The sequence below is a fragment of the Perna viridis genome, chromosome 12 (assembly GCF_037379345.1).
Source record: "Perna viridis isolate PV_CMFRI_1.1 ecotype Kerala chromosome 12, ASM3737934v1, whole genome shotgun sequence".
Classification (NCBI taxonomy): domain Eukaryota; kingdom Metazoa; phylum Mollusca; class Bivalvia; order Mytilida; family Mytilidae; genus Perna; species Perna viridis.
Genome location: NC_142456.1, coordinates 8211939 through 8229343, shown reverse-complemented (window position 1 = coordinate 8229343; position 17405 = coordinate 8211939). Strand labels below are relative to the sequence as shown.

Genomic DNA, 17405 nt, shown 5'->3' with positions numbered 1-17405 from the left:
ACTACAGGAGTAACAAGTGCTGTGGTAAGACTGGAGACCCTCTTTAACAGCTGTGAGTCTAGAAGTTAAAAGTTTTGAAAGAGGTTTGGTGGTACATTTTGCAGATTCAGCCATGTAACATTGTTTGTATGGATTCTTGTGGAGTTCAGGAATCCAGTACATAGACAGTAAATCACAATCATCAGTTTCAGTAGAGAGACCATAAAAGGATAGCAAAGATTTATGGCTATCCACTGTCTCTTCTTTTGAGAGTGTAGTGGCAGTGTAGGTCTTATCACTGCTATTATTTTCTATGTCCACCTCTGATAATAAAAACAGGATGTAATATGTTTTGCAGACAAAAACAATTTTGTTTCAGGCTTTTTCAGTTGGTATGACAACACATTTGTCATGTATAGTAGACAATGTTTTTGCTACAACAGGGTCATTGAAAACTAACGTAGCATTGTCACTCATTGATCTTCTTAAAACTTTCATTTGTTTCAAAATTTAAGACCACACAGCCTTTACCCACTCTGACACAGAATCAATGTCTTCTTGTTTTCATTTTATCCATTTTTTTTGCATAGTGCTCCATGGCATCCATAAGAACTTTAAATTATAATTCCAATTAATGTTGCTTCAATCTCCCGTAACAACGTGACTAGAAGGACCATATATGAATGGAGAGTTTATGCAAGAACAGTCAGGTGGTTTAGCCTTGAAGTCCTCAATCTTGAGGTTCTGCAATAACCTTTTATCATTTGAAATTTTGGATGCAATAAGTGAAGTATAGGAATATGAAATAACTGGTATTAATTTGTCTTTGAAATATGGGGGAATTTTGTTGGTTATGTTTTTGTGATGGAGGATGTTAATTGCATCTATATCTTTGTTGACAAACGATAGTGGAAGAAATGATCGTTTTTCTTCATCTTGACTTTTAACACAAATTGGTTTAAAGAGTCTGTGGAAACCAATATCAAAATGATGGCAACAAGTCTGTATAAAGATGAGGTAGGTTCAGAAAAAAGACATGTCAAGACATGTTTTGTAAAGGGAGTATAATGAAATCATTTGATATCTAACATATGATAGGCATATGATTATCATTTGATTCTCATATGTTAACTTTGGCTTGGAAACAAATGACAATCATATGTTTGTGAAAAACATGATTATCATTTGATTCTCGTATGTTAATTTTGGCTTGGAAACAAATGACAATCATACGTTTGTGAAAAAACATGACTATCATTTGATTCTCGTATGTTAATTTTGGCTTGGAAACAAATGACAATCATACGTTTGTGAAAAACATGATTATCATTTGATTCTCGTATGTTAATTTTGGCTTGGAAACATATGACAATCATACGTTTGTGAACAACATATGATTATCATATAATAATCATGCGATTATCATATGTAAAGCAAACCATATGATTATCATATGGTGCTCAATTTATATGATAATCATATGGTGCAAACCATATGATTCTCATGTGTGGCTCATTTGCCTGTATAGTCCAGATAATCATGACATTCACGGGGGCATTTTTTTTTTATCTGGCACTTATGCCCAACTAACACAGGGGGGGGGGGAACAAACAAAACAAAAATTGGCCACCTAAGACCACATAATTATTTGGACTAGTGTTATACTAACAAGGTCAGACAGACACAAAATTGGAAAGTGATATAACAAAACACTTATATCAACCAAGTCTTTCGAAAGATAAACAATTCATTTAGAACCCTATTCATACATAGTAATGTATCAGCTTTATCTTGACTTAAAATTGTGTTAAATCAAATACTTGCACTTATCTTAACCACACAAACCCGAATTATCATTCACAGTAACAATAACTGCATATCAAGGTATTTGAATAACACGTATCAAGGTAAATGTTATATTTGTTTACATGACACGTATTTGAATAAGTAGGAAGTGTATCAGATTTATTTACTTAAAGAGGTGGATAACTTAAAGGGCGTACAAAGAAATATCTCATCTTTTTAAACTATGAGGAGCAGAGCAATGCCAATCTGTCTGTTATCTTCCTACAACCAGTTCTAGTATACAAATTATAATCTGGATTATATATCAATACAACTCATGTGAAAATGGAGAATGTGAACAGACAACAAATTGTGGGTTTCAAGAAAACTAAAATTGACTTTACTGACTTATCATGCGAGGAACATTCAGCCTTTTGCAGTCTTTTTTGTATGTCATGTGACTTTCTTGTTTGTCCAATCTGCATAGATAAAGGTCACCAGGAGCATGATCTCACAGAAATCAGTGAAGCATATCAGGAAAAGGTTAAGAGAGTTAAAGATGTCAAAGAGAACATACAGGATACCATTAGAAAATTAAAAAGTATTATCGGTAATCTTGAACAGTACAAATTTCTGCAGAAAAATAGACTGACCCATGAAGAAAAGCAAATTGATGATCACAGAAATGCTTTAAAAAATGTTGATGATATTCATATTGTAAAACTCACAAGTGATCTTCAGCTGAATGGATCAGAAGTATTTACTGCAATTGATAATGATATTCTAACAATGGAGAAAGTGCAGAAAGGAAGCATTGCTAAGAATAATGAACTAGACGATCTTATCAATACACCCAATTCTCAAAAATTCTTTAGAGATATTTCAAAGCTCAAAACATTCCATGAATTCATTGTACCACAAACAACTTCATTATTCATGTCTGTACCAACATTTGTACCAGGGGACATAACTCTTTCTAAAGTTGGAGAACTTCAAGCAAATTCATGTGGTACAAGAATTAACTTACAAATTATTGAACATTATCAAACAGAACTATCTGCCATATCACATTTATGTACAAGTTCAACTGGCTCACTATGGATGGGTAGCAATATCGATGACACAATACACGAGGTTATACCAACCAATGGTAAACTGAAGATAAAGTGTTCATTCAACACCCCTGTCTATAGTATGGCATGTGATCCATCAAATAATCTTATAATATCCACAAGTGAAACAAAACCACAAAAAATAAATGCAACAACAAATGGAGTAAGTGACACAAACTACGACATTTCACCATTCGATGTCACAGCTATTCACATCACTAGAGAGTGTAAAGTTGTTGTTGGAGGTATAAACGATGAGCTAGGCAGGAGAGCAATGTTTATTATCAACATGGAAGGACGACAAGAGAGTAAATTTGAACTTGACAAAAATGGTAAACCGCTTTTTACATATCCCTATGAGATTACAAGTACTGATAAAGGCCACATACATGCAGTTGACTGTCATCCTTCACAAGATAGAGGGAGAGTAGTGGTTTTATTAGATGGAGGAGATATAAGGAACATCTATAGTGGACATCCTGACGTAAACAAAGATACACCATTCATCCCAGCAAGTATAGCCACCACACTGAAAGACAATGTAGTAGTAGTTGACCACTTCACTTGGTACCTACACGTCCTGGACAATGAGGGACATCCACTGACGGTCTATAATACCAAGGATGCTGGGATACAACTCCCAGAGTCACTCTCTTTCATTTCAAAAGGATCGCTCTGGATAGGCTGCTCAACACCAGAGGATAGTGATGCTAAAGCTAAAGTGTACCATGTAAACATATCTGAATACTAGTTATAAAATGGAATAGAAGTTATAGAGAGTCATATGAAATGATGAAAAACTAATTTTCAGTGATACCAAAGTTAGTACATTGTACCATGTAACTTCTCAATAATAGAAATTTTGGATCGTTCAGTCATAAAAGACAACCAGAATTCAACTGGGATAACTTAATCATTCTTAAAGTACTGTAAACTGTGAAGAAATTTCATACTGTTTTCATTGGTCATGTCAATAGAGAGTTTCAGTTTCAAAAGAAAATGTAAAATTTATATTTAAAGTTCACATACTTCAGTGATTAATGCATGACATAAAATTTCCACCAACTTTAAAACTTTGTCAAACCGTATACAGATGTTGGTAGAACTTGCATATGAGCCTCTTTGAATTATATCTTTTAAGAATTTTGAGTAACCTTATAATTTGGCAAGTTATTGACATTGCTAGATATGCATGCTGTAAAGATTGAATTGTACATAGTGTCCTCAAGATTTTTTCATTGTTTCATGAACAATTTTGTCTACTTCTAATAGTTACAATAATACACCTTTAGTAACAGAGCAATGAGCTATAGCATTTGTTTGAGATTTTTCCATCTCATGCCTATTACATGGGTTTATCTGACCACTTTGGGAAAGGTTCTATAGCATTTGTTTGAGATTTTTCCATCTCATGCCTATTACATGGGTTTATCTGACCACTTTGGGAAAGGTCCTATAGCGTTTGTAAGAGATTTTTCCATCCACGCCTATCACATGGCTTTATCTGACCACTTTGGGAAAGGTCCTATAGCGTTTGTAAGAGATTTTTCCATCCATGCCTATCACATGGCTTTATCTGACCACTTTGGAAAAGGTCCTATAGCGTTTGTTTGAGATTTTTCCATCTCATGCCTATTACATGGCTTTATCTGACCACTTTGGGAAAGGTCCTATAGCGTTTGTAAGAGATTTTTCCATCCATGCCTATCACATGGCTTTATCTGACCACTTTGGGAAAGGTTCTATAGCGTTTGTTTTAGATTTTCCATCCATACCTATTACATGGCTTTATCTGACCACTTTGGGAAAGGTCCTATAGCGTTTGTTTGAGATTTTTCCATCTCATGCCTATTACATGGGTTTATCTGACCACTTTGGGAAAGGTCCTATAGCGTTTGTTTGAGATTTTTCCATCTCATGCCTATTACATGGGTTTATCTGACCACTTTGGAAAAGGTCCTATAGCGTTTGTTTTAGATTTTTCCATCTCATGCCTAAAACACATACAGGGTTTTATTTGAGTAATTTGGGAAAGGATCTATAACAATTGGTTTGAAAAAAATTTACACCACAATCTGTTTTTTTTTGTTTAGGGGGAGAATCAAAATTAGTAGGATACATTGTAAGTCAAACCTTTTGAGAATTCTGCATTATTTTGAAATAATTCTCAATGGAAAGAATCCTTTTAAATAACCATGAGGTATGCTAGAACATCCATGTCCTAGCTACCCATTACCAAACCTAATAAAAACTCATATAGATCTTAGATTTATAAAACTATTACAATTAGCTACATGGACAAAAACAAACTTTAATAAAATCTAACTGAAATTATTGTTTTTATTGATTAAATAAGTGCCATTGTCAAAAATTTGTAACCAACACATTAGTTCTTTCTACTTGCATGTTGACTTCCCCAAATAAATTTACAAATATCAAGACACACTTATGTCAAATAAGGGTAACAACAACATTACCGAACCATAATCAAGTCAAGTCCAAAATAAATCTGGCAAAATAGATATTACACCACCGGAACAGCTGGTACCGCAATGGTCCTGACTTGGCACAGGCATTTCTAATGAAGTTAGTGACCTATATCTATGAAAATCTGAAATATCTACACATGAAAAATTGCAACTTTGTTTTTCATTTCTTTCAAAACATATATTTTCATGTGTTTTTATATGTTTAGGACCACCATGAAGTAAAGTATGAAAAACATATGTTTTCAATTAAAATGTAAATATATGATACTCTCTCATTACAATATTAATAGGTAAAGAAATATTTCTCCAATGATTTCAATCACTAAAGGCATATTTTGTCATATAAATTCTGGCAAAACATGCAATACATGAGTTTTAATGGGTAAAAATAAATATATTTCCACACTGGTCCTAACCACATGTTTCCATATGTTTTAAACATATGAAAATATATGTTGCATTTTTTCCTGTGTAACACTCTGTATGTGAAAATTGAAAAAAAATCAATGAAGAAAAAATATTAGCCATGATCTTCACAATGAAAACAAGAGCAAGTTATTAAAGTATAAAACAATTTTTTTTCCAGATTTAATTGAAGGGTAAAATTGGATCATTCACTCAAGGCTTATGAGAGAATGGTCCAGTTTACACATGGTAAATGACCTTACCTATCATGGTATCACCCTGTACAAAAAGTCCACATGCACATATCAATCTGTCTTTGAGAAAAATAGGATGTAAAGATTGGTCGGTCTGTTGGCTTCTTGTCTGATGCCCATTGAGTAAATGATCTAGATAGGACTTGATACACTCAGTTCTGTATTTACATACAGTGCAGGGTGGGAGATTCCTGTCAAGCAAAGGTTACATAAAGTTGTACATCTTGTCATGTTAGATATATCCCCACTCGTACAGGAAGAAATATATAAACTTAAATTGTTTACAATGTATGCTCCATCTATGTACAGCCAAATACTGTGGAAGTACTATTGTTCGTGAGGTACCAATTTTCATGGATTTTGTGAGTAGGGTAAACCATGAAATTTGATTCCCAACGAAAAGAACTATTTACTTTAAATTGTATAACAGGATCATCATAACCACAAATTCAAGAATCCACGAACTTGTACCTTTCCCCTTAACCACGAAAAACTGGTACCCACGAATATAAGTACTTTCACAGTACCGAATTTGATATCAATCCATTCATTGGGAGCTAAGATAATTGAAATGAAAATGGATGAACTGAATGACTGGTGGACTATGTGATTCCAATATATCACCCAATCATTGAATGGGGATACATGAATATAATGATGAAATACATTGTGATGTGTAGGTACTTGTCAATGTAAGAGTCAGGTAAATGCTGATACACCAAAAACAATTTGCCATTTTTTAAAGCTAAATTACATTCAACTAGAAAACCCTTTAGAATAGAATGATACATTGCAAAAATTATTCAAACATTCTAAAAAGATAACTACAAATAAATAAAAAATCGAAGTTGGAAACAGCTTGACATGACCACAAAACCCTACATAGTTTGGGCAAGTAGTTCAAAAATGATTCAAATCACAACTCACCCCCCACCCCCACAAAGGTCAAACTCTACATAGTTTGGTAGTTTGGGCAAGCAGTTAAAAAAAGATTCAAGTCACAACTCACCTCCCACCCCCCCCCCCCCAAAAAAAAAAAAAAATCAAAATCAACTTTCATTTTGTGGTAACGGCACTTTGAGGTAAAATTGCAAAAATTCATTTACATGTACTTATAGTTAAACTATTGTCCAGACATCATGAAAATGTTTATTTTTAATAATTGTTAGGAACCTCTTTCATAAGCAGTTCAAGTTACAATCCAAAAATGAATCTGAGAATTCCTTTTGCGGTATTGTTTCTTGTGGAACAGCTTCAAAAAGATTCATTTCCTTTAATTTTAACTCAAGTTATCATCCAGACATCAAGAAATGCTTATTCCAGGCCTTCAATCCTTATTTCTACAAGTTTTAAACCCCAAAATCAACCCCATTCTGACCTTTGTGGTATAGAATATTGTGAAACAATACAATAGGCATATAACTTTTAGGAAATGCAAATTTTTGCAGATGTATAAAGATGAAAGAAGCATGTTCAGAAAATATCAAAGTCAGCCCCAAAAACTAAAGTGTTTCAAATAAATTTGAAATAGCATTATTCACTAGTTGAATAAGCACCTTCAATAAAAACGAAGTTCCAATGTGTGAATACATGTGTTGCACCAAAATAGTAGATGAAAATAAAGTGAAATTAGAAAATTTAGCCAAATTATGTTAAAATAGCCGATTTGATGAGACATTTTTATGAAGAAAATATAGAGCCTTCTGTACCATCATAATTCCTGACAAGAGATTTTGTTGTTCCTTTCATCTATTCAAATTTCAAGAAGTTTAACTTTAATCCTCATTTAAAAAAAAAGAAAAAAGAAATTGGGGAGAGGGGTTAATTAACTAAAATTACCTAGACTTTGATCTTCCAAGAAAGATAACTCCTATTCATTAGATTATAATAGGTATCAGTCTCGGCGGGTGTACGTCAAAATATGGAGGCTAAAAAATATAGTGTGCTTTCTTTTTGCCTTTTCCTGTTTTTGTTTCTTGGCAAACAACTATCATTTTTCATCAAAAGCACGGGGTAAATATCAAGTTATGACACAAAAAACTTTTTTTTGAGGAAAAACAGTACTTGCATGAAAAATAATGCTTCAGAAAAGGGGTCTATTTCATGAACTCAAAATAAAAGTGAAAGTAGAAAAAGTCTACTTTTAGTTCGACCTGTCCTGATGTACCAAAGTTTGTGCCTTTTTTTTTCTAAAATGGACCTAAAAATTATTTTTGACATTTCCTTAATGGAAAAACATAGTCAAAAGTTAGATTGAAACTGCTGGTCTATTTTTTTTAAAAATCATGAAAATTTAAGGTATACTATGGAAGCCTATGGAGAAAAGAATACAAGACTGAGACCAATAGCCATAAATCTGATCAAACTGAAATTAAACTTGATCTGTAAATTATGATAAAATCTGAACAAATCTGTTTGTTTCTAATGTTTTTTCGACCCCTTATTCCTAAATAGTTCATTTTTTTGTGATCCTATATAAAATTCCTTCAGTATCTTTCTTAAGTTATCATGTTGAAGCTGTCAACATACATGAGAGAGGAACAGATACTATAAGTACCAGACATGAGAGTGGAACAGATACTATAAGTACCAGACATGAGAGAGGAACAGACACTATAAGTACCAGATATGAGAGAGGAACAGACACTATAAGTACCAGACATGAGAGAGGAACAGATACAATTAGTACCAGACATGAGAGAGGAACAGACACTATAAGTACTATATTTTTAGAGTATCACAAAATACTTTGTTAATTCATGTAGCAGGAATAAAACCTATCAAATGTACTATCAATTATGTATTAAAAACTGACCTGAAATGATTAGTACCAATTTCCTGTAAACATTCTAAACAAGTCTTCCCACAAAAATCTGCCATCTTTTTACACATTTTAATCTGTTTCCTCATTGGTTCAACAGTTATTTGTTTATCTCTATAAAATGCTTGGTATGGTATTGATTCTACTTTGTTCTCTGTGAACAGCATTTTGTCTTGACTAGGTGTTCGTGCTTTATTTTCCATTAACAGCAGTTTTTCTTGTATGGGTCTGATTCCTTTATTTTCCTTTAACAAGATTTCATCTTGCTTTGACTTTGTTACACCATCTATCACACTTTCGGCTCCTTCTACTGGTATTGCTGACATTGCTGAAAATAAACACAATAAAAATGATGTGAAAATTTCCCATCTTTTGCCTTGAAAAAAAATTTCTCTATTATCTTCTATGATCCACAAAGTGAAAAATCACTAAGTCCCACAAAGAAGAAAGTTGATACCTGACTCATGCGACCAAAATTGCTTAAAACCTATGCCCAATCTATATAATTCAATACACCAAAGGATAAAGTGTGATAATATTTGGATGCCTACATGACTGGAAATTAGAAATCTGGTACAGAGAAGTTTCATTCTGTTGTTTAAAATGTTCAATGAATAAATCAAAATGTTCAACCATACAATGTATTTATAAACATATCACTTTTCAATGATGTCCCAAATTTGACAAATCAGCTAATTTACTATTTTTTTTTTGTAACATTTTTGCAATTTTTTAGTGTCTCCTCCAACTTATTCCAAAATTATTGTTTATGATTTTTAAATGCCACTTTAATAAAGAGTCAAAATAAGCTGAGAAATCCCTGGGTCATACTGGTGGAGACTTTAAAATAACAAAACTGGCATTGAAAATGTGCATTTTTCCCAATTTTATTGTTTTTGGCAGATTTTAGGATTCCATATAATAGAAAATTAATGAAATTCAAACCATTTGAAAAAAAATAATCATCCTTTCAACACTGCATATTGCGTTCTTGCTATTTACATGTGTACTTCAAACTTATTTGTTTTGTAAAATAAGAGGCCAAATATTGCTCTGATCATATCTTATCCTTCGATATCAAGTAAGATAATTGCGATGAATTTGAGACATGGCCTTTATCATACCTTGTCTTTTGAAATCAATTTATTCAATGGAAGATGACATAACTGGGATGAAATTTAGAAGACAGACAGACAAGGTGATTTCAATAACCAACATACCACTATCTTGTTGAGTGGAAATTTGAAAAATTGTCTATCACTTCTTATCATTTCAATACAAGAAAATTGCTGCGTATAATGGAATGGTGGTGTTATGATTTTCGTTTGATAATTTCAGTTAAGGTTAATGGATCCCTGTAGAACAAGGTTTCACTACTACAAAATCCAGGTTGTGAGGATTTCAGGGATTGTGTCCCAAACCCTAAATTACCATTAGCTGCAAATAAAAAAGTATTTCAATAAAACTTTAAATAAAATGATTTATTTTGACAGTATTAATGGAGGTCTTAATGGGGACAGAACGACAGTGATGTCCCATATATATATTAATGAACTGAATCATGAATGGCTCAAAAGCTTTCTGTTGAAAGTGATATGTTTCAGAAATGACATATTCAACCGTTAAGTCTTAATTTTTTTGAATTTTTCTAATATGCTGAATCCTACTGTCAATTTAGAAATTCAAATTTGTATTCTGTCTTAATATAATATGTATATATACAGAGTCCCATCAAGAAAAACGCCTTATAGAAAGTTATTTAAATCTTTCAAAAACTTTTCAGTCACCCTTCCACATATAAACACAATAAGGAAGATCAGATACACAATCTATATGGTTTATAGATACCATAAAACATCATTCAAAAGACTGAAGTAAACAAAATGACTTTCTATTACCTTTGCAGTTGTCACACAGATTTCCATCCTTCGTAACCTTTTTCACTTCAGCTCCACATTTTACACAATTCTTTAGTCTTTGAAATGCTGCACCATACAGCATAACATTTTCTTTACAGAAGTTACATAAAGATCCATATCTTCCTTGCCTTGTTTTACAGATCACACATTTATGACTCTGCTTTACCACCTGTGATTTAGCACTCTCTCGCTCTTTGATTTGTTTTGGTAAGACTTTGCCATACTGCGGTGGTTGGTTATGGTAATCAGTGTGTTCTTTCAAGTGATGCATGCATTTGAAAGATTTGTAACACTGCTGACAAGAAAAGCGTCCTTCCAAACCTGAAAAATTAAAAACCTGAAGCATAATACTTTTTTTTTAGAAAAATTAATTTTCTATTAGAATACAATATGGTGGAAATGAAAAGTTTAAAACATTCAAAAGGTACATTGCAGTGATGAAAGATCAATATTGCCAAGAAAACTGTGAGATGTTATCAACAGAAAATCTTTTTTTGGCAAATCTCAGATCTGTATTATCAAGTGCATATAAATTGTTTCTATCATGGAAAGAATGAAATGAAAAGTTCTGCAAATTTCTGCAGACTTACCTATGTTACATTAAGACCTGCCAGATTCTTTAATTAATCTATTCTTAATTTGCTCCAACCATGCAGAGTTATAAGGTATCCAATTTCTTTTTCAAAATCAGACCCAAAATAAAAAAAGGTGAATTTTGGGGTGTAACCCCTTTGGTTTCTTATAATTCCAAAACTGTAAGAGATATCTGAAATCTAATTGAACAATGCAGGCAGAGATTTTTATAAGGAATCTAACAAACAAAAAATTAAAAATCGGACAAAAAATAAAACATTTGATTTTTAGGTTTGTGGCCTGATTTCCTACCCCTTCAACTCCAAGGACGTACAAGAACACCGAATGCCAAGTCATCCACAATTCCACATTCTTACCATCCTTTAATATACATACAGGAATAGGCCATGGTTGTCTCCTGTCACCCTTTATCTTCTCAGTAGTCATAGACTGGATTATGAGAACATCGATGACACCACCTAGAGGAATGCAATGGTCACTCACTACAAAGCTAGAAGACCTTGACTTTGCAGATAATGTCAGTCTTCTATCCCATCAATTCCATCACATACAACTGAAGACATTGGCCTTGTATGAAACAGCCAAATCAACTGGTCTAGAGATCAACACAAAAATACCAAAAAAAAATACCAAATCACTCAGAATAAGCACACAGAACACAGCAGCCTACATGCACAAAGGTAATTCAATTGAAGACATTAGCAACTCTACCTACGTTGGCAGTGTGGTTTCAAAGAATGGGGGCGCTGATGAGGACATGAAGGCGAGACTAGGAAAAGCCAGACAAGCTTTTGTAACCCTAAGGCCAATCTGGAGGATACATCAGCCTAAAAAACAAAATTCTGACATACAAGACGAATGTCAAGAGAGTTCTTTTGTATGGATCTGAGATTTGGAAACCGATGAAGAAAACCGAACATGACCCACAGGTCTTTGTAAACAAATGCCTCAGACAGATTCTACAAATCAGATGGCAAGATAAAATTACCTACACAGAGCTATGGGAATGTACAAACCAAACATCTATTACTGACACCATCAAGAGTCATAAATGGAAATGGATAGGCCACATACTAAGACACACAGACAGCAACATCACCAATCTTTTTCTAGACTAGAATTCGCAAGGCAAAAGAAGAAGGGGTACACCAACAACCACGTGGAGACAAACCGTAGAGGCTGAATTGAGAGCATGCCAACTTACATGGGCAGAGGCAAAGAGAGCAGCAAAAGACCGAGCCAGAAGTTTTGGAGGCCCTATGTCCCTCTAGGAGTTAATAGGATTAGGTAGGTCAACTCCAAAATGATTAAAGATAAGTCTGCCACGTAAAAAACTTTAAAACAGAGTTTCAATAGGAACGTATTGACACCCGAATCATCAAAATTTGACCAATAAACTTTTTCAATCAAATCTTATTTTAACACCCATATTCTCCCTTTTAACCCGTTGTTTTGGAAAGGGGGGAACCAAAACAAAGTTATAGGGTCCTTCCCCATGTCCTCAAAAATGATAAATTAAAAGTTTTACTCAAGTTATCATAAATAAACAAAAGTTCACAGCTAACACAATTACGATGACAAGGTGATACCATTATATGACTGAAAAATTTTTTGAAATCATATAAATAAAGGGGGGTCCAGGCTACCATTTGTTCTCTTTGGCCAAATAACATTTTCCAACAAATGGGAGTTCCAGCCCAAACATCCTATTCCTAAATCTGCCATTAAGCATTTACTTACCCAGTAATAAACCATCTGCCCTTTCTATATTCAGCCCGTAACTTCTACAATACATAAAAATAATATGTTTAAATTAATGCCATTCATTTTCCTCTGAACTGACTGAGTTTAGCTATTCGTTTTGCTATGAACAAATTTTGAAAAAAAAATAAATAAATAAATGTAGTATGCACATTACAAATATAGGGTATTATTGATTAAATGTGAATCCAATATCACTCGGCTACTTGTATCTTGTTTTCACAAATAGAAATATTTGGTCACTAATTGCATCCGTACATAAAAACAAAGTCATTTTTTAGTATTGCACTACATTGAATCTTGTCTATTTAGTACTTGATTCTAATACTCCGAATCAACTACACTGGAATTGTAGTGACCGACTAATTCTAATGCTATTATTTGAGATGGTATTGTCAGTTTTTAATATGTACTGAGCTAACTTTCAGTAACTACAAGTATACTTTAAGTTGATGTCTCACTTTGTCTTTATGTTTATAATGAGAATTCTGTGAAAATATTTTTATTCGAGGGTAACAATTTTTCTGGTTTAAGGCAAAATGACCAGTTCATTGAGTTTTGAATTTGTGGATTGACAACTCTATCATACAAACAAATACAAAATTTCCTTTTCCTTGGGAATCAAATTTCGTGGTTTACCAAACACACGAAAATCACGAAAATTGGTACCCACAAACAATAATACTTTCCCAGTGTGTATGTTGAATGTCGAGATATCCCATGGAGAAAATTGAATGTATCATTGAGTACTTGTGTTTGTTTGTTGTTTTTAGTTCATTTTTTACCCTCCATTAAAGGGGTATGTTTAAGGCCTTATAAAACTAGTATAACCCCACAGCAGATTTCATGCCCATGTCCAAAGTCAGAAGATGTTGGTCATAAATGTCTTTGCATCATTTAATTAATTTTTAGTTTGATTTTGAAGAATTATCATTGTTCAACATGTATGTAAACCTGGATTTTTATCTTTTGTTGTGCGGCCTCTTAGAGCTTACTTAAAGGTTAAAGGTTACTTATTGAAGACCTTTTGGTGATCTCAGAAGGTGTTTATTATTTTGTATTTAGGCAAAACACTGGTGCATTTGTTGCATTTCACCATATCCATCTTTTTTCTATATGATTAATTTTTGTTTGCTTTTTGCAGTTACTTACATATCTGTAAAGCTCTCAAGGCACAAATGTGGCAATAAATTGAAAGATAATAGAGAACAAAATAAAAAGATCAATGGCAAATGCTGATAAAGCAGGTTCAAATTGTGTAAGTCTCATGCATAATGCTTGAGAGTTGGCACTATTACACTTATCAATGCAATGTACTACTGAAGAGCTCTATTTTTCTAGCTGATATATGACATAACAATGGCAGATGATAGGGTTAAACTTCATTTATAACAAGTATGGGACCACAGTATACAGTATGTTTACATACTTGAAGCATTGCCTTCAAATAGCAGGGTTGGAAACTTACTCAAATTCCAGCCAGCCCTGAATACAATTTTTCAATATATTTACTATATGGCTATACAAATTTTTGCTATAATTAGCCAGCTCTGCCAAAAAATAGCCGGACTGGCGGGCAGGCTACTATTTCTAACTCTGCAAATAGATTTTTGTTTATTTATAATCACTAATGACCAACAAAAGCTGTGGTTAAAGAATCACAGCTGTTTTAAAGATATTAACAAAGCGATACAGAAATATGATGTCACTAGATTTGAACAAAGTGACATTTACAATAAAAATAGTTTTGTGCATATGAAATTGTTGTTCCGACAGTTTATTTAAAAGACAGGTAGACTGTTGTAGGAGGTCACAAACTTATTAATTTGTTGTCAAAATTACAGTAATACAGACACAAAGTAACTTAGACTTTTGGTCTTCATGACATTGTTATAGTTTATAAAACATAACCCACTATTTTCATCAGAAATACCTTTAAAGTCAGGACCATCATGGTGGTTTCCAACCGTCAGGTTTTTGACATGATATTGCCATTTGTTATATGGACTTTCCTTTGCCTAAAGTTTATCAATTAGGTACTTTTGTTTTTACTCTTTATTTGTGATTTACATTAAACTTTACCTTTCTCTTTGGTCTTCATCAAAATGAATTTGTTTATAATGTCTTTGACTGTCTTCCTGAAAAGAATATTGAAAATGTGTTAATCATACTGTATAAATATAATTATTTTGTGGTTGTTAATTCTTTCTCAGATTCTGTCAAGTAAACAGTTAAGTGGGAATCATTTATCAAGGTTTTAGGAAACTTTACTGTATCTTTAACCATGCATGTTCATTGACTATCCCATATTAACATGAAAGGATCTTTTAAGCGTAAGTATTTGTAAGAATCTGGCAAAATGGGAAAAATATGAAACATGAATGTTGAAAACCCACCTATCCGACCATATAACTTCACTCAATGATACTTTCTTTACGTGACCATATTTGATCTCTGCATCACTGAATTTTCTCAGAAATTTTTCAATACAATGTTAGAAAAATGAGGATTTTGACTCAGTTATCTGCCCTTGAAATGTTCATTTTCAGTGCAATTCAACGAAATCATAATTCAATTTACCAAAGTGATATGGTAAATTTTGTCTTTTTTCCTTGATTCTGAAGGTGCAAATAGTCAAATTAAATTTTTTTTTTCATACAACTGTCAGATTCTTACAGAGACGGACATTTAACAGTGTTATAAAATTAATTGTGTGGGTACATTTGTACTATTTTTTGGCTCTCTGTCTACAGTGAAAATAGCAAAAAATTAATACTGTACACTGAAAAATTACTACATTTACAGAAATTCAATATAATTACAAAGTTCTTCTTCAGGGTGCTATAATGGGTCTCTTTGTACCCCATTATCTCAAAGGTACATATACTTATGAAAGGTCATGTAAAGGCAGGGATTCATAAGAATCCAATAAAAAAAAATTGATAAATGCAGTTAAGGATTTTCATGAGAAATCTCATAAATTCTTCTTTTAAAAATCTGACCAGAAATAAAAAAGTTGATTTTTAGGGCATGGCACACCTGTGGCCAACCCAATTCCCAAAACTATTTTAAATCTTTTAATTCAGAAATTTAACTAAAATCAGAATTTTATAAGAAACAAATTAAGAAACAATTGTCAAAATTGAATGAGAACTATACCTTCTATGTCAATTTTAAATAAACACCTTTATTAAACCTTTTGGCCCCTTTTTTTTTTTTTGCAAGGCAGTAAGGGCCAGTAACTGCATTTTTTTTTATCACAAGCTTCCTCTAGCAGCAGGTGATAATATATCAAAATTTCATGGCATTTTGTTGACTACAACTAAATTACTAAAATTATTGAAAGGGGAAAGTGGAAATGAAAAATTAACAATATGCTGATGACAACAATGCCAACAACAATGAAAATATCAGGACATAATACCACCATAATTTTTTGTGGTCTTTCACAAAAAAGATTTCAGAATTTCTGAAAATTTTCGGTTTTATCAGGTTAAATAACATATATTTGCTTGGAATGAAACATGAAGAATGTGTTCATATAATACAAATGTCCATGCCATTTAAAATACTCAAACAACTAAAAAGAAAAACAGGAAGTAGATCCTCAACAAGTTACAACTAATTAAATGTATGTATAAGCTGTATACACAATTTTATTTTATTTCTGAACAGTTTTAGCTGCCAAAATAAAAAAAAACATGAATTTGATAAATTAAAATTCAAAGACATCTTGTTAACATGAAAAAATAAGTGTAAATATCAGCCAAAAAATACCAAAGCATCAGCAGTGGGGTGATTTTAATAAGTCAAAGTCTAAAAACTTGAGCAGAAAGTTTCAGAATCTGGTATACATGGAGATGATATCTGTCATACAAACAGACAAACAGAAAGACTGATAACAGTATATATATGTATAAAATGGACCACTATACTGTACCTCAATAAAAAAAATCCCACATAAAAGATTTACCTAAATTTTAACATTACTTACCTTATTATAAAAACTTTCATAGCACCCATCAACTTCACAGTGATACTTGTAACCTTCATGAAAGTATTTCAGATGACCTTGAAGATCATCTTTACGAACATAAATCACTTTACACGATGGTTTTGGACAACAGTAAAGGTCTTCATTATGCTTGGAGAGTAATTTTTCTTTCATGGAAAGCATCTTTTCTTTTCTTGGTTGCTTTTTTTCTATACTGGAATTATTTATTTCTACACTGAAGAGAGATTTTCCTTTTTCTAAAATTAAAAAAAGCGCTTACATCAACAAAAAT

The 17405-nt window shown here is 32.6% G+C and overlaps 2 protein-coding genes across 2 annotated transcripts in view; one reads left to right on the top strand and one right to left on the bottom strand.

The window, feature by feature from the left end:
• LOC148601074 (uncharacterized) overlaps nt 1-17405 on the bottom strand; it is a 39706-nt gene that overhangs the window by 9387 nt on the left and 12914 nt on the right. The window contains exons 6-11 of the mRNA XM_088556124.1: nt 17114-17370; nt 15202-15257; nt 13099-13142; nt 10744-11085; nt 8840-9173; nt 6034-6215 (exon numbers count right to left, since the gene is read on the bottom strand). Coding sequence (XP_088412250.1) covers nt 6034-6215; nt 8840-9173; nt 10744-11085; nt 13099-13142; nt 15202-15257; nt 17114-17370 — 1215 coding nt within the window. The remainder of the gene's footprint in view (nt 1-6033; nt 6216-8839; nt 9174-10743; nt 11086-13098; nt 13143-15201; nt 15258-17113; nt 17371-17405) is intronic.
• Nucleotides 1969-3776, top strand: LOC148601076 (uncharacterized). Its single transcript, XM_088556125.1, has one exon. It carries the CDS (start codon nt 2110-2112, stop codon nt 3625-3627), a length of 1518 nt encoding a protein of 505 aa, XP_088412251.1. The 5' UTR covers nt 1969-2109; the 3' UTR covers nt 3628-3776.

Coding starts and splice junctions, on each gene's coding strand:
- LOC148601076 (XM_088556125.1), top strand. CDS start 2,110: ATGGAGAATGTGAACAGACAACAAATTGTGGGTTTCAAGAAAACTAAA.